We start from the raw sequence: 26,452 nt of genomic DNA, 5'->3' as shown, positions 1-26,452 counted from the left end.
CCAGATTTTGTAAAACTAACTAGATTAATCAAAGACTGGCATCTTATCGGTTTATTCGGTCAGGGGTCAGCAGGTCAAACTGACTCTACTGTGGCAGCCTTTGCCAAAAGGGACAGTATAATAGTAATTGGTCTAATTTGTAGTTCAAATTCTCGTAATTCTTCCAGACGTTTTATGGACCGAAAAAGGTTCATTTTATGTGAAGCTCAGATGAAAAATACTGCCTTTAACATTTCCCATGGTTACATCCCATAATTCATCCACGCTGCTGACCTGTAGCATTTCCTGGAAAGGAAACTACATAACTAAAATATATGATGTCTGTAATCTGTTTTCACATGCTAAAAAAGTTGTACATGAAGGAGCAGAGGGAAACATTTTGAAGGATATTTTATACTGGCTGCTCATTAAACAGAAAGTTGTCTCATGACATGCACAGCAAAAGGCAGTGCCTTTTCTCTTGTGATATATGAAAAAATACCTCTGGCTTTTGGACAGAGAATTCATCATTTGATGATTGATTTTCTGTTTACCTTTTTCATGGTAAAATAATAGCTTTTGTTGTTTTTACCTTATTGATTTATTGCGGGCCTATCACTGAAGTTGCTGTCATCCTCATGCCACAGCTAAGACAAGATGCAGTGTTTACTTTACTTCCCTCTCATCAGCAACTCTTAAGAAAAATACTTTTAATTGATGCACAGAATCACTGTGCATTCAACAGGGCCAAGTTCACAATTTCAGCATTAGTCTAGAAGTATCTGACATTTACTTCTAAAGCCCAAAATTCTGTAGCTAGGCAATTACCCTCCAAACCTGTTTCATTAAAAAGTTTTCTGCCCACATGGCTGCAAAGAAAATGTAAGTGCAAGATTTCACAGCCAGAAGACAAATAGAATGCTGAAAAATTTGTTATACTTGCTGAGGTTTCTGATATGATCTCAATTTTACAGATTCACGCTAATGATTTTTGAAGGCTGGAGAGGGACATTTTTGTTTATACAGCTGTAATTATGGGGATGTTTGCTTAGGATCCTTAGGGACTAGATTTTGCCCTCTATAGTGTTTTTATAAAACGTGCTATAGAATAGGCATTAAATGAAAGAGACATTAAGTTAAGGCATGTTTGAGTAACTCATTTTTCAGGGAGAAGTAGGTCGTATACATTTCTTCTGGTCAGAGTACAAGTTCCACACCTACTGAACATAACAGACTAGAATGAATTTGATTAAAAAAGGGTAAATGTACTTCACCTGAGTTACATCTTTAAAGTGAGATTTGTAAAAGCTCTTAAATTCCAGCCAACAGGCCCTAATTCTAACTTCTATTTTTACAAAAGTTGAGGCATTTGATTACAAAAAAAACCCAACAAACCTTGAAGATATACACAGTACATGTTCATACACTTTGAATTAAAGCTAAAGACATTCATACATACTTATATAACACATCCCTGTGGAAAAGGGCTTGGGGACACTGATGGATGGCAAGTTGGACATAAGCTGCAATGTGCCAGCCTTGTTCTGGGTTTCATCAAAAGCAGCACGGCCAGCAGGATGAGGGAAAGGATTCTGTCTACTCTATTTTGGGAGAGCCCATCTGGAGTACTGCATTCAGCTTTGGAGTCTGCAGCACAGGAAAACATGAACTTGTGAGTTTGGGTCTGGAGAAGACCACAGAGGTCCAAGGGCTGAAGAATCTCTCCTGTGATGAAAGGCTGAGTTGGGGTTGTTCAGCATAGAGGACATTCTAAGGAGACCTTATAACAGCTTTCAGTATATAATGGGGCTTATAAGAAAGATGGAGACAGACCTTTTATCAAGGCCTGTAGTGCCAGGACAAGCAGCAACAGTTTTAAACAGAGGGGACAGATTTAGACTGGATACAGGAAAAAATTCTTTACTGTGAGGGTGATGAGACATTGTAAGAGATTGTGCAGAGAATTTGTGTGTGCCCCATCACTGGAAGTTTTGAAGGTCATGTTGGATGTGGCTTGGAGCAATCTGATTTAGTGAAAGATGCAACTGCTCATGGCAGGGAACTGGACTAAATGATCTTCAAAGATGCCTTCCAATTTAAACTATTCTATGATTCTAAAGATGTATATCTATAAATACATAGCCTTGTTAATGCAACTGTTGGTGTATTTTTATCAGGAACTCTGTTCTTTCTAGACTCTGCCTGATGTCAAGATAATATTAAAAGACTATGTTTTATTCAGAAGTGAAAGGCAGGGTAAAATTATTACATCTACCTGTAGCTGCTCATTCAGGAGCTGAAAGGCCCACCTGGTTTTTTTCTTTTCCTGAGGCCATTTTAACCTATGACCATTTTTTTTTTTTAATTTAATGTGGCATTTACAGAGAAATGGAGAATCAAGAAGTAGAGAAGTAGACTCCCTTCTGCTGATAAACTATTTCTGAAATTAAAAGACAGTGGATCAGGAAGAGGGAGGTGGAATATGGTCCAAAACAGCCCTGGACTGCAACCACTCAGCAGACTGCCCAGGTGGCATTGCCTTTTTGCTGCGGAGCAACCTCTCAAATAATGAGCAAAAGTTTTCCAGCTTTTGGGCAGGATTGTGCTAGACTTCAGGTCAGGGTAGTGTGTACCCATGGGACTACAGAGGACCATGTAATGATTCTCCATCTGAGAATGCTGCTTTTTCTCAATTCTTTCCAAGGCAGGCAACTCCTGCCCTGCTCTGCCGATGGAGACTGCTGCAGGCAACAAGATTGAAGAGCTGCATCTTCTGGCAGTACCCTGGAATTCTAGCCTACCTACAGGGAAGGACCAATACAGAGCAAGAGAGGGAAGCTATTAGGTAGCATGTATCCATCCCTACTTCACATGAGCAATAGTTATGTCATTAATAACCTAAGACATTATGGTATAAAAATGTAAAAAAATACATGAGGGCTGTATGTAGGAGCATGTGCATAAGGCAACATTAATATGAAAAATCTCTCTTTTGGATGTCATTCCATCCTATTTAACCCTGTAGCTTGTACAGGACAAAACAGTTTTGATACCCATGGTGCCCCCTCCATCAAAGAGCATGCAGATACATTTTAGGTAGATCTCCGTGGCATAGCTCTGGGAAGCAGGAAAATACCACCTCTGAGCAATCAGTATTCCTTCCTCTGCCTCAGATCTTTTCTTCCCGGTGGGACAATAGGGGTACTGCCCCAAATCATCAGCTCCAGGCCTGTTCTCACCCCTTCCCTTTGGATGTTTAAGGGAATTTGGCAGCTGCACTCATTAACCTTAACATTTATCAGGCCTCAGGAAGGCTACAAATGTGTTAAAGCTTTGTGCAACAGCATCGTGAATTACATTCTATATTGTGACTAGGAAGAAATGTGAAGTAAGCAATATAATTTTACACTGTGCTCTGTGGGGCCCACAAATTACAGGAGGAGGAATAACATAAAGAGTAATTCATGTCCAAGGTTTCAATTATAGGTATGGGGAGAAAACAATAATTGGTGGGAATCTCAAATGCAGATCAGTTGGCATAGTTTTATCTTAAAATTATAAATACTTTCAGATCCAAGTGCAATTAGTAGTGAAAATGTCACAGTTTTACTGTATATGTTTGTTAATATGGCTGGCATAACTAATTTAGGAGATGCCTTCAGTGTAGAGTCCTGTACTACATATAATGTAACCAAAAATGCAGTACTTACACATATATATAAAATGTACACAGAGACAACATTGCCAAACAGCCTTTTGGGACGCTCTAAAAGAATATCATTAATTTTTACTGTACACTTACTCTTCTGGCTCAGTTCCAGCACTGGCTTTCTGTAAAAATCATTTCAAGTATAGAATTATGCTATTTGCTTGCAGCAACATCACAGGAACAGTAGTGAGCCATATGTTGCTACTTAGCAACTTGGTCTGTAAGTCCCAAAGCATGTACTGATTTGAAAATTGAACAGAAATGATAATTATTGTTGAGGGATGCTGTGAGGCAACTTGTCTTGGATTACCAAACTATACAGATGTTTGATGTTATACAGCAAAAGGAACAAAACTATATTTTTTCCTGTCTAATGGCTGAGCTTTTATTTATGTTAGCCTAAGGGGGATAAATTGATTAAAACCTGTAAAATAATATAAGGTGATGTTTTTCTGGATAGGAACACTTTGGAGCAAACAGAAGAACCGAGGTGCTTGTCAGCATGTATCAGGACCCCAGCAATCCTGCCTCTATGGTCACCTAATCCTGAAGACAGCCAAGTGGAAATCCATTGGTCCTTGGTGTTACATACCATGACTCAGTCTGCCAACCCACTTCCCAAATAAGCTATGACAGACTCTGAAATTAAAAAATTATGCTCATGTCTGACTCAGTCAACACGACCAGAGCTTCAATAAAAGTTTCTGATAGGACTATGTATCTCCTTACATGTGGTATTCATATTTTAGTTAACAGACGAGAATGAATCAAGAAAAGCAGAATAATTAACTCACTTCTCATTCTGAAAGATTCAACCCCTATCTCTGATCTTGTGAGGGAACAGCCAAGTTATTAAGGGTGGGAAGGAGCCTGAATTCCTCACACTGAGATCATGCAATGGCAAGACTCATGAACACAGGTGCAAAATAGACATAGGACAAAATTATGATTAGAGTAACTATGCTGTCTTCTGAGAGAGAACATTTCCTTCTCTCTTTTTAAGGCATCATGTCTTTTACATCCAGTAACGGTGACAGGAAAACGAACAAACAGTCCTAAAACTATGATCAGAAAATATAATTGCATCCTTTACTGTTCCTCTCCTTATCCCTGTAAGTAACACAGTCTTTTGTGCTTTGTTTTCAGAGCAGGAAATACTGTGGTTTTTTCCAGTTTTAACCACCAGACTGGATTTTGAAATTGTAATCATTTCACCACTTTTGGCTGACGACCAAATGCTTATGCCCAAGAAAGGAACACCACCCCATTACAGTCAGTGAAGACCTCACAGATACTGCCAATTGTTTAGTTCCTTTGAGGAATGACTAGCAGCTGTCTATGTCAGGAACAGGTTTAGGAAGGCTCCTCTCACAGTCGCAGGTTCTTGATGAAACATGAGAGACAGGTTTCCATCACACCCCATATTCCTGTTCTCAGTGGAGTTGTTTTGTCTCCTTTTTTTTTTATTTTTTCAAATACTGTTATTATTACAGGCTTTCACATATGCTCCAGCCCACACAGAGCTGGAACACCTCTTCTGTGAAGGCAAGAAGGCAGGCTAAAAAATGCTGGGGTTGTTCAGCTTGGAAAAGATAAAGCTCCAGGGAGATCTTAGAGCAGCCTTCCAGTACCTAAAGGGAGCCAACAAGAAAGCTGAAGAGTGACTTTTTACCACAGCCTGCAGCGATAGGTCGAGGAGGAATGGCCTTAAGCTGCAGGATGATAGGTTTAGATTAGACAGAAGAAGGAAGCTCTTTGCTATACAGGTTGTGAGGCACTGGCACAGGCTGCCCATAACTTCCCATAACTGGAAGTTTTCAAGGCCAGGCTGGTGGGGCTCTGAGTAAGGCCAGGGCTAGTGGAAGGCTCCCTGCACATGATGTGGGGGTAGGAACTAGATGATCTTTAAGGTCCATTCCAACCCAGTCCATTCTATGAATCTGTGTATTCACTTAAAACCACTGCAACAGTGTAGGCACCAGGAGAAAAATCCCAGCAAGGGAAAGAAGGTTGTGACAGCCCAAGGCTGACAGCTATTCTCAACCAGGCACAGAAGGCTGGCTGACTGGTGCACACTTGGTAACAAAACACTCTGCCTGGCAATTGACCTGCTTCTTGCCACATGGGTCCCCCAGCAAGAGACAGAGGTTGCCTTTGGGTTTTGGGAGCCAGACACCCCAGAGTTCCATTTTGCCATGGCCAGATTTTAAGTCTGTAAGCCTTTTCTTGATTCCAGCCTTTAGTAAAAATTCAGGGTTTTCTGACATCTTTGAATTTGGAAATGCCACATTTGATAGATTTTTTTTTCCTTGAAGACAAAGTAATTTGCATTTAAAATACCTAGGCCTGGCTCTTTAAAGGTACTTTAAGAACCTTACTTTCACTTCAACCAGAGTGTTAGATGCATAAATATCTCTGAGAATCTGGGCCTTGTTAGCACATGTAGAAACCGCATAAAAGATTAAAACTTATACTCTTAATTTTTCAATACACCATTTAAATTATTTAAACTACATGCATACACAGTACAAAAATATCAACAGAAGAAAAATAATTCTGATGTATAATGTGGATTTGCAATTCTTTATTCAAAACTATTTAAGACAGACATAATGATCCTCTGAAAGGTAGCAGCTGCCTGATAACAGCAATCATTCACAGAGTTTGTATTTCTACTGTTTCAAACAAATTCAATTAGCCCTTGCACTTCAAAACCCTTAAGGCAAGAATGAGATGATACTAGGCTGCTTTAATCTAATAGTAATACTAAAACTTGTCAGTACAGTTTTTGGATTAATGGTTAGAGAAAAATTAATAATATAATTTTTCATTTTTTAATCAAACAGTTCTATTCTAAACTACCTCTGGATCTTGGTGGGTTCTTAGCTGAATAAGTTCAATCATGCACAACTACTAAATGCAAAGTACTATTGGTCTCTAAAGGTATTTCAGAGTGACTTCAACAGAAAGCAGGGAAGCAACATGGTGGAACGCTTTAAAGATGGTCTTTTTGATTGAACCATGTACTCATCTCACACAATCTCCTGCCCCCAAGGCACCTGTGTACCTGAAGAACACTACTTCATGAAGACATTTAGTTTTGAATGCACACTTTCCAAAGCTGTTGATTCCTAAGTTACATCTAGTTATCTGACATAATTATCTGAAGCTATGTTATCTGGACATAATTACTATTCATTCAAACTTATTTCCTACCTAATAATAAGAGTTTTACACATAAGCCTTCTGGCTCTGTCAGGCCAGACACCACTGGCCTGAAATATGCATGACATGGACTACAAGTCTGGTTATTCATGGCAATTTCTGATGCAATCTAACTGATCTGCAGCACCATTCCCACCACTTACTGGAGCAAAGTTAAACTGAAACATGCAAAATAAATGAAAAATTCCCCCCTACATATAGACCTAGCAACAGGTAGACAACCCAAAACTTTCAAAACTATTTTTGCTTTTTAAGGAGTAATTACAAGTGTAATTCTTAGAAATCTATAGGATCTTTGAGGTCAAGTGGAAAGGTGGAAGATTTTTTAATTTACATCCAGTATCAAAATTTAGTGTTCATGGTTCCCCAAAAGGGAAAGGGTTCAAAAATACCTTTAAAGAATGCACATCACATTAAGCCTTTTGGCCTGTAGGCTACAGAAGACTAAGTCACTGCCTTAACTCCACTGCTAATTGTGTAATAGCAACATTCCTCAGACACAGGATTAGTGCTAAAAATGCAATTCTTCAACTGTTCTATGTGTGATAATTAAAGATATTTGTGACATGTATAGCTTATAATGATTAACTTGTCTGCAGTCAGATAAACAAATAACCTGCACCTGTAAAGACTTTATTTCCTGAAGGTAAAACAACTGTTTAGGAAAGATCATGCTGGGAAAACAGCTGCTTGCATTCTGGAGAGGAAACAAGGTAGTATCTTTCAACAAACGCCAACTCTGGTGTTTTATCAGCTCTATCTCATTAACTGGAAACAAGGCTTAAATGCTTTGTTTATAAATTATGATTATTCCTGATTGCAGCAGTTACTGATAGTGCCACTCATTTGCAATGCAACTCTTTGAATTTTTTTAATTACAATTTGAAACAAGGCAGAGAAGATTAATTAACCCACCTGGCTGGCTGGCACGTAGTCCTGGCTTGGTTCTGTCATACTCATATACATGTTCTCACCGTCAAACTGCAAAGGAAATAATAGTAAACATTCAGCAAACTCGATTTTTTAGCATTGACTGAAAAAAACCCAGTTGCTATAAAATAATATTACAGCCTGGTTTTAGAGACTTGTAATTGCATGTGTGCATCTTGTCTTTGATGTTCCTGTTGTCATCCTTATTGACCCTGGATGTCAGTGATTTGGAGTAATTAGCGCTCTAGTAATTACAGCTAGCAAGGAAGAAATGAATGGTTTCCTTTCATCTGCAATCTGTTTTAAAACAAAATGCCTCATTTTGTGCACCATGTATACATATTGCTGTTGGTTGCAATGAAGTACTAAGTGAATTGCACACTTACTGAGAAAAGAAAGATGAGAATAGAATCTGCACTAAAATGCATCTTAATGGATTCCAACTTTAGCTTCTGAGTAGAACTAGAATTGAAATTTCAAAACAAATTAAACCCCCTCCAATTGAAATGTTCCCATGTCAGAAAATAGGAAATACATTTCCAGACAGCTTTCAGACATCTGAATGTATGAAAGAATATACCTCCCGACCGTATGGTGTAAGAGGATAGTTTGCTTGATGTGTGAATAAAGTAAACATTCATAATCAGAACTGCAAAAATAACCATCTGTAAATGATAAATACCATTCCTGGAAATATATACAATATATAAAAACCTTATTTCCTTTTCTCCTTTCCTTTTTATTTCGGTTTTTTTTTTCCTCCTCTCAACTGCAGTTAAGAAGTAACGGAAATGTCATAGAAAGGAGTTGATTAAAATCTGAAGGTTTAGATGGAGAAAAACTGTCAGATCTGAAGCCTCATCCTGTACCAGCACAAAGAAGTGTAAAACTACTGATTTCTTACATAGTCTGGAAAATGTCCCCACAGAACTCTCATCACACCCACTCAAGTGGCAGTACCAACAGGGCAACGATAGTCCCAGTGTCTGCTCAGGAGCTAGGGAAAATCTTTTCAAACCTTTTAAGCAGAAATTAACAACAGCAGGAATTCCTATCTCCAGTCATGAACCACAAATTTCCAGCTGTTATGAGGTCTGTTTGAAATAACTTGCATCCGACCCCTTGTGTGAATGCTTAGAGTGACATATTTTGGACATCAGCCATTGTTTTGCATGACACAGCAGATTTTTAAGAAGTCCCTACTACTGAGATTGCTCTGCTCCCACAGAAGGTGACTGTGAAATATCCCATGGATACTTCTTGATCAGTGTTGAGCTTCTAGGGATATTCTACCTGCAAGGTGCAGTATATTCTACTAGCCTGAGGTGGCAAAGTTAAACTGTATCTTTGGCAGATAGCTCTACCAATTTTTGCTGAGGTGGCTGAAAAGGTTTCTGCTTCCAGCTGTTCATCCTCTTTCTCTGCCAGAGGCTACAAGGCTTGTAACAGCAGCAGTAACATGAACAAGTGCCAGCTCCTGGCACAGCAGCTGATGGTCTGCCCTTCCTGGCCAGAGCTATTTAATAGTCACAGACTATCTGTCAGAAGTCCTAGTTTCATGGGAGGGAAAGGATTATGCCGCAGACACAGATCTGCCATAGGGAATAGAGGATTTCTAAATTTTGACAGAATAGAGATAGTTAGATTAGATCACAATATAGAGATTGATGCTTGTTCCTTTTTTGTTTTTGTTGACATAGACCATTTATTTTAGCTTTCTCAAGCATTCAAAGTAGAGTTCTGGAGAAAAAATTTTAGTATCTGGATTGGAAAAAAATTCATTGTTACTTCTACTCAGATGAACAGGCGAAATTCTGAAGAGAGATTTCAGAGCCAGTAGTGGGAAAGCAAGCACTCCAGTGCAAGGCCTACAGGAGCTCAACTTATTCAGCTTGTCAGACGAAAGGCTGAAAGGTGCCTTGATCACTGTGATTGGTACTTACACCCTGGAAAGATGTCTGATAGCAAGATGTCAGCCTTCCTGACAGTGGTATAATGAGATCTAGTGTTGAGAAATGGAAGTTACAGAAATTCAGCCCTGAAATAAGATACAAGTTCCTACTTTAGGAGGTAATTAAGCATTATGTCAACAGCAAACTCATCATTTCTCAGACATTTTAGAATGAGGTTTGATATCTTTTTTGGAACAGATTCAATCCATATCACATTTCCCATGGACAGGATAGTTACACTTGCTGGTTATGGGAGTCCTATCTGCCTTGGAAGCCATCATTCCTTGAATCTCCTCCTTTGAATTTCCCTCGTTATCTTCATACATTTGTTGTGATGCATTGCAAGCTTTGCTATAATTCAAATACTGTGTTGCATGTGTTTAGTTGCAGTGAAGAAATTTCTTTTCTTTTCTTCCTACTGGCTAGATGCAGTCAATTATTATTTCAACTTATTTTGCCTTCCGTAAAGCATGAGACTATGATTTAAGAATTTTTATGACATAAAAACTTGTCTTTCATATAATTCCCTCTTTTGAATGTTTGGTCATCTGTCCTTGGTCCCAAGCTTAAAATCACCAAATCTTCATTATTTGAATAATTTCCCTAAGGTTCAGTATTCCATGAATACTGAAATTTTTATAATTCTGTGTATTGTTCTTGGATTATCTACCTACCTAATCAGTGACTTGCTATTAGTGATCCCCCTGATATGACAGGATATTGGATCTCATCCTCTCCTGTTTGTTGTTCGTGGCCCTCTATTCAGCTCTGATATATTTTTTATTTCTACCATGGTCTGTGAGCTTTATGTGAGCATGTTTCAGAGAAACCAAAACAGAAAAAATATGTGTAAATTTAAACATCGTGGCCTGTTGACATTACATGAGAAATGTAAGGGGATTGATGCTTACATGAGAAAAGATATTCTCCAACATTTTGGATTAATTTGTTAGGGTAAATTTTTAGAAAAATTAATCGATGCATAATGCTTATAAAATCGGAGTGACCTGTTAACATCTAAAAATACCGAGCAGCTGTCTGATTTGTTACTTAATTTCTTTAATATTCAAGCATGGAATTTAGTCACTGCAATATTTAGTATCTGCTTGTCAGAAGTATGTGCAAGATGTTGTGTAGTAGGTTATATAGGTCAGCAAGATTTGATGGGATGTGTATTTTTTGTAGTGTTTATCTATGTAGAGTGTGGACTGTAATGCATCAGCTGACAATAACACTCTTGCCATGTTAGTGTTTGTACTACATTTACTGCTGTTTAAATTATTATCTGCCCTCAGTCCAGTGCAGTGGGGTGCATGGCTACTTGGCAGTTCCTAAGACTTTGGATATGAGCCTGAAAAACACCCATAAACTCAATGGATGAGACATATACACATGCATTTTGTACAGCAGGTATTGCCAGGAGATACCTCCTTCACGTTCTCAATGTTTACTAAAATGTTTATAAAAGAGTGAAAATATGATCTTTGTATACCAGAATAAAACAAAATATTTACTGCAACGCTGATTTGTTTATTCGTCATCCCCTTTCCCAACTACCAAAGCAGTGTGAAATAGAGATGACCTGTACATCCTACCACAGCCAAAACAAGGGTACACAAGCTTTCAATAACAAAAAGTTCAGAAAAACTGATGCAGCTCACCTTGCCCAAACATGACGATCCCACATCAAAACAATAAACTGAGGAAAAAATGCCAACAACTGGATCAACTGGAAAGTTCTATTTGTATTTTCCCCCATCTGTTTAGAAGCTTCCAAAATGTGCCCCTAAACCCCAGAAATGAATATTGAATCATTTCACCTTTAATAGACTGCTTTGTAACGTGCAGGCTCTGCAGCATGGCACTTTTCAACAAGTCTCCACCTGGACCCCTTAATTCATGCCATATCCACCTGGAATTCAGCTTTACAAATAAGGTGATGTATGCAACAACAGTTCAAGCAACCTATCTGGATCAGAGTGAGTCTAAAGATGAGCAGATATGGCTCAAATATGTCTTCAACTACCAGAGTGTCCTTCCAGATTATACTCTATGCCTCCAAAATTGTCTTATTGTACTCATCATTCTCAGGTTGGCAATCTCAGCTTGTATTCCCTAAGCTTTCCTGCCACTCACTGTGCTTGATTTCAAGCAAAGAAAATGCACAAGCGTCACTTAACCCATGGATGATTCATCCCAACAGAACAGAAGAAACACAAAGGCAGGCAGTTAAATGAACTGTCTTTTATGAACCTATGTATGATGTATATATATCATATGACATTTCATATAAAGCTTTCCCAATGTGTCTCCAAGATCCCTCAGTATCATTAAGACCAGGTTTCAAAATATTTCCTTTTAATCTATTAAATGTGAATGCTAATACAATATTCTGGTGTGTGATAATAACTACTCTTGACAACATTTCTTTTCACATTAAAGTGTAACTGCATGAGAAGTTTGGGTGAGAGCAAATGAAGAATATGACTGCATTGTAATATGAACAGAAATATAACTGGGAACTAATTCTAATATAAATTCAGGATTGCATAATATTCTTTATTTAAATTATTATAAATAAAACATACAGGCAACACCATGGCATGGCCAGTTAGAAGCCCCCTCAGAATGACCCTTTGTAAGACAAGCTGTAGTGTTCAGCAACCAATATGCACAAAATACCCAATTGCTGTTATTAAATACAATTTACTCATAGAAGTTAAGAATGTAATTGCATAAACATTGGCTGACTGTAACTAATGCAAGTATGACAGAGTTCAACAAACGCCCAAAGTGGTAAAGGTGTTTTAAGAGATCCATGGCTGCCTTCTGCCTTCCATTAATGTGACATCATACCAGAGTCACACAATGTATGGTCAGGAACCGGTTTTCATCTTCCCATTTAAATTGTGGTAAACTTTATCAGCATTTATAGCAGTGATTATGAAGTAGCAAAGCTTGCAAGAATAGTATTTTTTAGTCATTCTTAATGTGCTTTAAATTAAATCACCCCGCATGTCTCAAAGATACTATAAACAGGTTGAACAGACAAAAAAAATTTCTCATGGTAACACTAATGAAGAGAATGTTTATTTTATCATCTAACTAGACAGAAAGCTTTGGAATACAACAAGGAGGGTGCAAGACAGAAGAAAAAGCTAGAAGGGCTTGAGAACCCAAGAGGAAAACTGGAAATAAAATTTTTATACTGGTAAATCTATGTGCATATACAGTTATTATAAATGCAGATAAATATCTGCATTAGCTTCATGTATCTTGTTCAGATGACAGCTACCACACAGACACATATGTTAAACAAGCTTTCAGCCTAGCTTCAGGTTCTCCCCTCCACTTAAACTACCTTCCTATACCAAGTCACTCTGCTTTCATTGCCAGGATCACCTGTGCTATCTGGATTACAGGGAGAATGACATTTCTTCCCTCTAACTCTCTCTTCTTGCTTTGTAACATTTCTTTGCTGTTGTTGTGAAATGAAGGGTTTATTTTGCTCCTTTTTCATCCAGTTTTTGACTTCTGAGGGTATTGTATAATTGTTCTCTCTTTCTATGCATATATATAATGTGTGCCCTAAGTTCTTCAGGCACAGTTATATGAGCTATGGGAAAGAAAAAAATCAAGCACACAAATGTTAGAGCTTCTTCTCATTTATACTGAAGAAGAGCACCATGTGCCAGTACTGCATCTCATCCAGCTGCAGTGTGGGTAGGGAAGCACAAGGAACATGAGCCCAAATGGCTTTTGATGCCAAAACACACTTGGGACAGGGGTGTGGAGGGGGAGCAGCTTTGGAAAATGTTCTGTGCACAGATATATCCCAAAAGTTATACCCTAAAATGTAAATATTAAAGGAGGAGAAGCAAGGGGAGAGATGATGATATTGGTGAAAGGTGCTATGTTTAATAAGTTTATCCTCTGGGTAAAGGCACTTGGACTTGACATTCTGATTTCTTCAAAGCATCTTAAAGGTCTTCAAAGCATGTGTTATTAATCACATAATCTAAATACAAATTTCTCCCATCTTAGATTTGAACTGGAAGATAGATTTAGGTTTAAATATAAACTTTAGTTATATCATTAAACCATAGTTTACCTTACTCTGATGGTGCCCCAGCACAATTTGTTATGTTTCATTTTAAGAAGTTGCAATAACATTGTGTAAAACGATTATTTATTTCTAGTGATTTAGTGATTTCACTGCTTACAGGTTCTATATATCATTTGTAACTTACATTACCTAAAAGCCACTAATCCTGAAAAATCTTTAAAGCTAGGTAATTTTGTTTATTTTAAACCAAATGCCAAGAGTGGATATTGTCTCATGTTGCTTGATGACAAAGAATGATATTTTGTTTTACTCAGAGCTGCTGAAATGACACTAAAATAATAATAGGATACAACATAAATCATCAAATTGCTATGCTAAAGAAACAGTTGATCTTGTTATGGCAACCATTAAAGATAAAACCAGAGATGCTCTGTAAACATTATACACAGTGGAAAATCCCTTTCTTGACACAGTTTGGCAAAGCGGTACATTTGTATTAAATTGAAACTCCATTTTGTCTCCTGAACTCCATTTTGTATGCTGTCTTTGAATACGTTTAAATTTGCCCAAGACAGGTTACAGTAATGCATTCCAGACAGGCACCCTTCCCAGGAAAGAGGCTTGACACCTCACTGAAGGACTATCACAGGGAAATTGTCAAAAAACAATCTAGTACTATCTACTTTGATTGTTCTGCCGTCTTCCCTCCCTTCTTCCATAAACCTTGTTTATCAGCAGAGGAACGTACTGAAAAAGCACGAGATTGGGTGAAAATGACTGAATGGCAAAAAGAAGTCAAATTCTTTGCAGAGCTGGATGCCTCTCTGTGGCCAAAGGGAGGTGATTAGTGCAGACTGGCAGGATCTGGAGGAGTCCTGTCCCATCTGGAACACTAGGAGCCCTCCAGTATACAGAAAGTTTGATGAGTCAAGCAATAGAGTAGAGACTGCATGTCTCAAGACTATTATTATTAATTATTATTATTAATAATAGTAATAATTTTAATTCTGCTACTAGTTTTCAAGAGCAAAGTATCAGGAAAATCCTTTATATCTCCGGTCCTTTCATCTTCTTACAGGCTGCTGAAGATTCTGAACCAGGACTATGGGGTATACTGTCTTTATGTGGTCCAAGTGATGTCTGGACTGGGCAGACTGGAGTTTGGAAGGAACCCGCCCTGGTCTTAAGGGCACCCACAAGGTGTGTGAGAGCACTGGCAGCAGCCTTAGAGCAGGAAGAAAGGGTGCTGCCTCACAAGGAGATGCTGTCAGACATTTCCTATCTTAGACAAAGCTAGAAACAACCACAAAACTCACTTTGCCCACAACATCCAACAGACTTGGACCCATTTGGAGCTTGGATCCAAGTGTGATAGGGCTTACAGAGCAGCACTGCTTTTTCTACCACCTGGCTTTCAAAGACAAAATGTTTTGTAAATACACTACTTGATTCTCCTCAAATTAGACAATTTTTTTTCTCATTTTCCATTTATAACACCTGCTATTGCCTCAAAAAATACAGACAGTGCTGTCAAAGTTTTCTCTCAGATTTTTATGCCTGTGTCATAAATACCCAATCCACTATTGCATTCCTCAAGCTTACTCACTATTTACCTCTCTCACTGGGAGAAAGGGAGGAGACAGAATGTTTGCTGAGTTATGTCCTCATAGGTGGAGAGCTGGCTGAATATCTAAATATATACTGGTAGTTAAAACCTGAATAATGGCACTACAGCATTTGTGTTTTTCCTGCACTTAATAGAGGTTAATGTGAAACTGCAGGAAAGGTGAAGGGGAGTGTTTAGCTTCCCGCTTGGAGCCTGCATGTGTCAATGCCTGACAGAGCCTTGAAGTTGTTAGCCTGCATGCAGAGCACTAGCTGAATGAGGTTACAGTGCTGAGCACAGCGGGCTAAAAGAAGTAGGATCAGACTGGTAGGAGGAGTGGCAGAGTCCAGGCACAGCAGAGTGTATCAAAGACAGCCCAGGGGAGAGCGGGTACTGTATTAGTCCTTTGTGTACATTTAAATGGAAGACAGTGAACATGCAGAGATGAACTCTGAACTCTCTCAGCTGGGCTCCTGCTCCTTTTAACCTTGGCTCTGTAAATAAAATAAAATAAAATAATAATAAAAAAACTAAAAAGAAATAAGGTAAAATAAAATAAGCCCAGTGCACTGGGGTCTGGACTCCTATGCTCAGCTATTTTTTGCATATTGAACACTCATTAAATAAACATACCGAGATCAAAGTAGCAAGTGCTTTTGTTATTATTTTACTTAATTCACACTAAATTATAGATGTAGACACCCACTGGGAAAATTGGGTGATAAGGTGGAAAGGTTTGAGCAACTAAGATAAGACCCTTCTTCTTCTGCCCAGAGAAGCTGAGGAAATTTGTTTAACCTGGTAGGCTGGTAACATTTTCCAACTGCAACAGACCAGGCCAATTTCATTACAAAGTCTGATCCTGCATCGTGGAAGGTGAAGGGAATTGTGCCATTGCCAGCTGGACAGGAACTGGATGAGGAACCAGTAGACTGGTAAGGGAATAGGGATCTTCTTCGAGTTTCAAAGTAATTTTTGTCAATGTTCATCTCTGCCTCATCATGTAAAGTGGTAGATTATGTAATGAAACACGGGAAAGCTTAATAAAAAGGATCTACACAGGGCAAAGAGATGACTAAAAAGCATTTTTTATATATCCACATAGAGAGCCCCTGTGCTGGAGTATAGCAAAAGAGAGGTTCCATGGACCATAGTCAACGAGTTTTGCACAACTAGGACAGAACCATTGCCTTGCATGAGTACAGCTAGAATATCGTAGGGATCCATGGACAGAGTTCTATCTACTGTGCTATTTATAGTGAATGGGATACATATAGTTCCTATGGGTAAGTACATCTTCTGCACAGAATCTTAGAAATAAAAAGGGACAGAACAATATCAACCAAAAACCACAAGCAAAATTCTACTACTATTCTGAAAACCCTATGACAGAGGATCTTGAGAAGCAAATAAAGGTGTCAATTTCCAACAACCTTGCCTGAATGACTCATGTTTGAAATATTAAGTGGGAAAAAACACATAGCATATGTAGAAATATTTTTTTTTACCTATGCCTTATTTAAAAATCCAGTTTTAAATATTATCACCTAAGAACTTAAGTGCTCTAGACTAATGCAGCAGGCCATTTAGATCACATGTACAACATGTATTAAAATTATCCTGTTGAAAGGAATGACAATGTGAAAATACTTCAAGTCAAGCACCCATTCAAATATCTAATAAAATAGGACCCAAGAGCTCATGCATTTACAGAAACAGGAATACAATATTTAGGTATGTACCAAACTCAGATGGAAAAAATCAGCTTAAATTTCTGATAGACCGCATTATTTAGCACAGTCTGATGGGATCTCATTAGATAGAACTAATTCAGACCTGGAGAGAGTGATAACAGAAATGACTAATTGCAAGGGCTTAGGAAAACATGGGCATCTGTTAAATGACAAGAGTGTTGTAGGGCTGATATACAATCATAGTTTACCAAAACAGTTACTGTGGCAGCCATGTGGACAATCCTACTTCCATCCACAGTTACTCTGGTACTTAATTTCAACAGCATTATTTTCATTAAGAATGTCACATATGTTTATTTCTCTGTCTGCATCAAATAAGAAGAGGGAGCCCCATGAAAGTTCATAGGAAGAATCAGAACCAACATGGATTTTTACACTTACACTTGCAACAGATTCAGAACCTTGACAAGACTTGTAGCTTGACTTACTACTTTGCTAAGATTGTCTACAGATCAAACTGAGATACCCTGGCAGTGAAATGTAGAGAACTTAGCAGTATTCTATCCTAAAATAGGTCATTTGGGAGTAGATGTGGTTAGAAATGTTCAAAATATTACTCAAAAGCAGAAGAGGAAAAGTTGTTTTACTTTTTTTTCTTACCAACTTCAGTGAAGACATGTCCTTGATGTGAGATCACTTATCTGTTCTCAAAAATTCTAAGTGTTCTCTACACCTTTTAAGATAAAACTTGACCTTCAAGTTCACTTTATGACTAAATTATTCCATGACTGTTTTCATCTTTTCTTTGTATTTTGCAAAGTTGCACTCATAATAGCTTTTTTAAAGAGTCTGCAGCAGTGTTTCCTTTATACAATTGATATATTTTTTTTAACAGAAAAGAAGACAAGTCTATGGAAATGTATTCCAAGCTTTTCTAAGTTTTGAAGGTAAAGAGCTAAAATATAAAGCTACAGTTGTACCTGCCACTCTCTTATCAAAACCCTCTAAAGACAAAAAATGTCCCACATCCTCCTCCCTACTGTTTGAAGAACAGGTGCCATGCTCAGCACTGGCTGCTGCTTTTCCTACCAATATACTATGAATCTAATGGTGTTGAACACTCCTCACAGCAAATCAGAAAGTTACTCAAATCTGGCATTACCAGCACCATGGCTGTTTTCTTTCTAAGAGGCTGTGCATATCAGCTTGAGACATTGACATTAGTGCTGGAAGGAAGTCCCTCGAGCAGGCAAAGCCATCCTCTGAATGAACAGCAGAATAAGTTTCACAGAACATCCACAAAAAATTATTGTCAATTCCTGCCTTAAACTCCAGCAATGGCACTTTCATACATTTTCCTCTTTTGGTTCAAACTCTTCAGCTGTTTTGCTGTTCTATCTCAAGGCCTTTTTCCATCCCTCCAGTCTGCTGAGACAAATGACTTCTACCTTTTACTAACCCTTGTGAACACAAAGACAGATACTCTATCCTCCTCTCAAGAAACCCAATTTAAATTCCTTTAACCTTCTCTGGCAACATGTTTTTTTTTCCAAGCATTTCTTCATTTGTAATCGCTTAAGTGCTTCCCTTTACTGATGTCCATTCCACCATCTCATGTGCTGTCCAAAATGAATGTAGTGCTCCAGTTAGACATGGATAACTCTGAACAGGTTCTTTTTCATCCAGACCGTAGGTATTCATCAATCTCTTTCTTCCTGTACACGTTATTATTTAGAAAATGCTTTGATTTTTGCCAGCCCTTAATAAACGAAATCTTTGAAAGCTTATCCTGATTTATACAGTGGTATGGAAAGTTGCCAGATAACTAGGGTACATAGCATGATCTATGACAAATGGTGTAGCCCTAAGCTCCACGGATTTTGGCCTAAATCAGAGCTCTTTGAATTATTCAAATAAAGCGTTTGCAAGATGAATCTTATGATGAAGATGACTTTTAAACATTTATATGAGAAAGGAAAAAGACACTTTGATCAGAAGAATGTGGGAGTTCAAGTACACAGTAGCACTGTGGGAAACCTTGTTTCAGTCCTATTCTGCCACTCTCTCACACATCACCTGCACTTCAAGGCCATAGGCTGGGTCTTCCCATATCACATATGTGGCTGTCAGCTTCCTAAAAATATCTGTTGATGACAACTTGAATTCATCTCTTTCACATCTAATGCAGTGTTCTCACTCACAGAACATTATTTACTGCTATCAGTCTTTCTAGCTTTGAGTAGAAATAATTTCAGGTCCTTAAGGAATTTCTTAAGAAATTCCTCTTAAGAAGAGAAAAAAAAAATTGGCAATTATCATCTTGTCAAATTAATATTGACACGATTTTCACTTCAACATTTGCAGCATGATTTACTTCAGAAGTCCCTGAATGCAGTGAAACAAGCTGCATTCTGTTACACTGGCCATGCAGAGACGTGAGGGAAGTGCTTCATTTTTACCACTTACCATGAAGGGAGCACCAGGCTGGGCTTGCTGCTGGCTAGCCAGGGCTCTGGTTCACTGGCAGTGATTCTCCACCTGCAGCTGCCCAGAGAGACACAGGTACTCCAAACCCCATGGCTAGAAGAGGAGTTATGGACAAGGTGGATACAGGCTTCCCTCATTTTAGTCGAAATTAAACCAGCCAGGCCTTGCAAAGTGCGTACCAGCAGTTTTGAACTGGACTATCACACCAATGTAAAAACAAACCTCTTGAAATACAGATAATCCTATGATTCACACAGTGCAGCCTGTGCTTCAGTGCACTGAAATAGAAGCAGAACTCAGTATTTGCTAATCCTACTCTAATTATAACAATCTATGTTCTAACCCCTGCTAATGAGCTAACATAATTTTTTTTAAAGTGTGTATTATAACAATGTGATTAAAGCTTGATGGAGCTGTTCTTATGCTTTTATGACACAAAAATGGTTTCTTATTAGCTTTTGATGTTTCATTTTCCCCACAGCATCACAATATCTGCTTCTGTTTTACTCAATTGTACAATAAGTGTTGTTTAAATTCAGCAAACTCATAGCCTAGTCAGACTCTAACCATTTGATTGATTATTGAAAATACTCTGTAACAGTAATGCCATGGAAAACATGCCTTATCATTTTAGTGTTCCATATTATATTCTCTCACCTTTCTCTACAAGCTACTGAAATATTAATACACTGTCCTCAGGATTTGATAAAACGTGTGTTAAAAATTATCATAATGTTTTATGCCTAAAGACCATTAAATTAGCACACATTAAACTTGAAATAAATTGCTTCAATAATTTTTGTTTAAATGTGTTGTTTTTGTTTGGAAGACTGAAGTACATGTAGAAAGTTTTACATTTATGGAGGAACCTACTAAAAATTACAGCTTCAATGGTCATGCCTAAGATTATGTCTCTGCTGTACATACACAGAATAAGCTTTCTTGACATAGTCAAACTCATTTCCAAACTAAACTTTCCCAATCTAGAATAACTTAATTCTGTGTTTATTAAGTAAAAAATCCTCAAAGCCAAACCATTAAAGAGGGAACAAAGAAAATCAAGTGGGCAAATTGTACTCAGATTTGCAGATATACAACTCCAGCAGAAACACAACAGCTGCATAAATATTTCCAAACCCATATTTGGCTTCTTCCCTCCCACATTAAAAGGCAAACACAGCACCAGTTGAAATAATCATGTATTTTCTGATGGAGCAAAATGTCCTTGATTTGAATGCAATTCAGAATTAAACACCTTTTCACAGATGGTGCCGGTACCAGGACACTGGTCTGGGTCTATATTGGTATAATCCAATTGCTTTCAAGACTGAAACTGATCAGTCTCAGAAAATTTAACTCTTATTGAGGTGCAGTTTTCTTTTTTTCCTCATTTTTAGGAAAGCCATTACACGGGCTCATGCATTCAGCACACAGCCTCTTTCGGTGTCAGCAACAATCTGTTTTGTGATATTCTTCTAGAAGTATTAAGAGACTCCAAGATTTTGCAGAGGCTCCTGAGTCTTAACAGCTGTATTCATAAATTGCTAGCCATACTGTATCACTGCTTCTTCCTGTGCTTTAGAGATCATTTAAAACTCCCCAATTTCCCTTATGTCAGTGCCTACAAGTCAAAAGTTCAGAAATAATAACAGAGTACAGATATGTGCCATCATTAGATTCATGTTTTGATAGAAAATTAATTTGGTGTTTTATTAATTTGTTTGAAATAGTAACTACTGCCTTGAAAAGCATAAGGTGAATAATTTCCAATATTTTCAGATCATATTAGCAATACACAAGTGTTTTGACATGCCTGATAGTTGTACTCATAATCAAGATTTTGCAGTTCAGAAATTCTTTTAGCTACATGAGCCAGAACCATACAAGCTGAAATAGTCAGAACATTGATTTAAGAGCTGGGGAAGTATTTTAAGTATTACAGGGCATCACTGAAGATCTTTTGCTAACACAGACAGCAGTGTGAATTATGCATGTGATTTTATTTCTTACTTTTAAACACAGCTTATTGGAAATATATAACCAGCTCCTTTTTAAGGATACACAGTAAAAGCAATGTCATGTATTATGCTACAGCAGGTAATCCAGTTCCTTAGATAGGATTAGCCAACAGATTTATCAAGCAGTCTCTAAGGAAAGCAGAGTTCAAGTCTAGGCTCATCAATAATACATAAATAAACTGAACAATTAGGTACAAAGTGGCTATCTTGTCAGACAACTTATTAACCGATAAATGATATACTCACTGCAGACAGTGTAAAAAGGGGAGATATTTAAGGATAGGAAAGACCTGAAAAGGGAGAGGAAGGTACTGTACTCCTCAGTGTGTTTGTGGACTTGATTCTCTCCAACCCTCCCTTTTGGGCTGAGAGCTATGATGTCTAGAAAAAGGTGATTCAACAACACCTCACTACCAGGAATCACTTGGGGTTTTTCTGATAGCTAAACACAAATATATTCCTTTGCTCTTTAATCAGTGGTCTAAGGAAAAATATTTACCACTTTTCCAGTGATGGCTACTATGCCTCAACTTCAACTTAATCAGCAAGTTTTATGTAATAAAAATTACATAAATACAGTCATCCCCAGTGTGTAATATCACCACTGAGCATTGCTATGATACAGTCCTATTACTTAGATGCATCAGTTCCTAGAAAAGGGTAGATGAAAGCAGTCAGGCTTACAACTGGTTTACACAACAACACCAACAGGTCTTAAAAGGCAAATCCATGGTGTTAAGTATCAAAATATAGGACATTTAGTCCTTCTTTACTATCAACAAATTCAAATTAGATTTTATTTTCTGTGCTGCCCTGTACTTTTCAGACAGAAAACAAGAAACCCAGAGGTAGGAAGGACTGTTGCTTTTTTCCCCCCTCAGCCAAGCAAAACAAACAAAAAAAGTCTCCTTTTCATTTAGATCAACAACTAAGCAAGCAAACTTAGTCCAAATAAAATCTTTTCATATGCACATACCTGCCTCAGCTCAGAAATCATGAACATTTGAAGTACAGATTTCAGGATTTAACTCGGAATGAAACAAATATTTATCCAATATGATGTTTTTCATGCTCAAGTACTCCAAAGTGCTTTGCAAATATTGACTAAATTCTGCTTTTTTTTCTGTGTGCAGCACCCCTTGACTCCAGTAGCCATTTTGAGGGGTATATGGAAAAGATGAGTTAAGGCCTGACATGCTTTGCTAATAGAAATGTAAATTATCAGTGAAACACAGCCACTTCTGTAGCGAAAAGGAGATATTACCCAGAATACCCTCCAGAGCAGTATATATTCAGGAATTTATAAATATCCTTGCCAGATGGAAAAGTAGTGTGGATGAACTGAAGAAATCTGTGGTGACTATGCTCCACGGCCATTGTGCCTCAGTTAAACAACATGGACAATTTTAACAATACTCACTGTCATTTTGCTCTAGACTCATTTGAGTGAAGAGTCCTTCCATTTTGCATCTGACTACCTCTGAAAATGCACTTTTATGTCTTGTACAAAGACAGGCAGAGCCTGAAGAATAATGTTACCCTCTTACTTACAGGGTAAACTAGTTTTCAGACCCAGAACATCACCCCTATGGGTTCCTGAACCTCCTCCTGTGTTCAGAGGAGGCAGATGACAGCTAATGCAAGCACAGCGCCTGCAGAAAGACTGGCATGCAAGCTGGACTAAAGGAGGATGCACACCTGGGTAGGAAAGTGGGGAGTGAAACAAAAGATGAAACGAGAAGGTAGACAGGTAATAGAGCTGATTTTCCATTTCTGGAAGCAGGTTTCCATGACAGACCAGCTGAATTGTCTATATGATTTGCATATTTTTCTTCTGCTAAGCATAAAAAGACTCTAGGGCAAATGTATCAAACTTCAGATGTGTAAAAGTTGTGATCCAAACTCCAAACAGTGCCCACGACAAAGTGAATGGGACGGTGAAAAGTGTGCATTAACTGTCTCTGGGACCAGGTGTCCCCTGTGCCCACCATCCCTGAGGAGCTGAAATGGCATCACTGAGGCATTGTGGAACCACATCAGAATCCAGTTCTCTGCTTATTCTGAAGATCAGGGCTAGGGATTATGAAGAATCCATGGGATGGTTTTGCCTGCTGTATTAAAGGATTCCTTTGTCTGAGGGTGACAGTTTTGTGTGTGTGCCGCTTTTCCCAAGAGCAGGAAATAATAAAGAGTGGGTTGGATTGTGGGATATAGATGCAGGCATTTTTTGCAGCACTACCTGAAGACTCAAACTTGAAAACGAAGTCATGAAGTGAAAAATTTTCATAGTTGCAGTCAATCTATGGACAGGCCGTTGGCACTGCAGCATGAAAATATTGCAACCCTGCCTGCAAACACAACCCATTATTTATTAGTTCAGACTGTTAGTGAAAGAAGAAACAATTTAGCACAATGCTTGGAAGTAAAATGGACTTCTGAATTGCTACAGGATAATTTGCACCCAATTTATGAGTTTTTGCAGAGCTATGAGATGCTTTGATCTGTTTCATATAAAACTTCGTTGAAAATATGTTTCTTAGTGTGAAGTATGAGGCAATAAAAATGTGATTAAGGTGTTCTAGCAATTTTATTTTGGCAACTTTATGCTGTGCCTTTGAATTCCAGTATATATAAAGTTTGGCTCTTTTTCAATTGATAGTCTATCAGCTGAAGACTCTACATACACAAACATTAATAAACTCACAGACAGTAAAATAAAAGCAGTCTAAAATGACATGCTATAATCTCTCTCTTTAAAAATAAATGTAGGAAGTCATAATGTATAGTTTATAATTACGATATCCAAAGAATTTCAGTTCAGTGAAGCCAACGGAAATTGCTTACTATGGAACTAAGAATGCGATAAAAAGAAAATTAGGCACTGGCCCTGAAGCTTAAAACCAAACTAAATCACATATTTCCTCAAGCAGAAAGGGAGTCTCATTTTTCATGGGGAAAAACTTTCACAATAATGCTAAAACACAGAAGTCCAACTACTAATCAGAAGATACACATTAAAAGTGAACAAAACCACTTCTAAAATCCCTTAAATTGTAAACATATTTCTTTAGACCCCAACAGTGATAAGCCTAAAGTAATTGTGGGAATCACTTTCAAATTCTAAACTTGGACTTCTCTTTCCTACACAGAAAATTCACCCTAGTCAGAGTACTGCTTTAATTAATAGCTGGCATAACACAAGATATCTTTCAAGGTTTCTTGTCCCTATATCCTTGTAAAATGTAAATGAAAATTAACCTTCACAGGGTTATAGTAAACAAATGTTCAGTGGAGGCAAAAAAAAAAAAGTTTACATGTAAAACTATTACTCTCATATCTGTATGTGTAAAGATACTTTATCCTCTAACAAAGAGCTAATCCATGAAGAGCTTCACTAAACATTTTCTTGTACTATTCACATTTATGAAAGTGATTTCTGGAGCCTTAAGGAAGGTTAATGCACTCTCAGACTCTAATAAATGAAAACAGTGTGATTTACACAATCTATGTTCTTTGTCAAATGTAAGCAGTGTATCACTGCAGAAGATCTTTTGCTGACAGGAGCTTACCATATGATGGAGATGCTGGAATCCTCCGTACACTGGTTGTGTCCGGCATACCATGCTGTGCCTGTGCAATGATAAAATTAAAACTTGCAGGACAACCTCAGGCTATCCATCTCTGATGCTCAAACTAGTGGATATAGCTCACCAAAGACATGTAGAAATAGTTTTTTCACAGAAGAAAATGGAATTAAAACAGAATTTGACAGGTATGGGTTACCTCAAAATTATGCTACCGAAACCTAAGAATAAAAAATTCAGTCTCTCAGATGATTACAATTAAATAGAGATTGCAGACAATTAGTAAGCTCCTGCCTCCTATCACTCAGTACCTAGAGATGAGGACTACTACCGTAAGCATGGTGTATTTAATGACTGACCGAGTTCCCCGGTTTGAAAACAGCACTTAAAAAAAATTAAGTATTTCACAGAGCTCATCCATTTCCCATCTCTACTAGGAAAAAAAATGAAACCTCTCCATGAAGTTTGTGTTTTCTGGATAACTTCTGCAGTCACAAACAACTGCTTGCCCAAGGTGCAATATAGGTAAAGCAGATATACATTCACAGCCTGACTAGCTTACCTGAAGTTAGTGCATCATTCATACTTCTACATGCCTATGCCAGCTGACATCCTGAACCCATAAAACACATGGAAAACCATGCAAACAGAAAAGGTATATCTCTAGAAGTCATGTGAGGCTGGAGACCTTTTTTTCCCTGTTGGTCCAAAAATACAGAATTACTTGTGTAAGAAAATAATATTGTTGTGAAAAGTTGTAACAAGATGCTGAAAGATACTGTTCATAAGAAAGGTTCACTTGGAAATGACATTATTCATATTGAACAAATAGCAACTCCTATTAATGACCTTGAAGTCAGTGAATTATGCTAATCTAAGTGATTAAAAAAATTTAGTCCAAATATAAGGAAGCACTGCATTAATATTTAACTGTTCCACAGTGTATCTGTTACTCTTTAGCCAAATCTAAAGGCTGCCATGAAGGTTTTATGTGTCTGTTTGGTCATTTCACTCCCTATTAGAACCTTTGTATGCTCCAATATTCAGATAAAAACAGAAATCAAGCAGTGTGATCACTTTAGGTAGAAGAAATTCCAAAGTAGGAGATAACTTAGAAATGGTTGCAAAGATAGTTACTAAAAAAGATAATATACATCTTAGGATTTTAAGCAACACATTCTGAATGATGGGATAAGGGCTTG

General features: G+C 37.8%; 1 protein-coding gene across 3 annotated transcripts in view; it reads right to left on the bottom strand.

The window, feature by feature from the left end:
• TOX (thymocyte selection associated high mobility group box) overlaps window positions 1-26,452 on the bottom strand; it is a 218,929-nt gene that overhangs the window by 96,409 nt on the left and 96,068 nt on the right. For all 3 annotated transcript variants that reach the window (XM_039703089.1, XM_039703088.1, XM_039703090.1), the window contains exon 2: window positions 7,829-7,894. In XM_039703089.1, coding sequence (XP_039559023.1) covers window positions 7,829-7,894 — 66 coding nt within the window. The remainder of the gene's footprint in view (window positions 1-7,828; window positions 7,895-26,452) is intronic.

This window comes from Passer montanus, unplaced genomic scaffold, assembly GCF_014805655.1.
Source record: "Passer montanus isolate IOZ18808 unplaced genomic scaffold, ASM1480565v1 scaffold16, whole genome shotgun sequence".
In the NCBI taxonomy this organism is placed as follows: Eukaryota; Metazoa; Chordata; class Aves; order Passeriformes; family Passeridae; genus Passer; species Passer montanus.
Note: the sequence above shows the minus strand (reverse complement) of the source record. Positions and strands in the feature narration are given on the sequence as shown.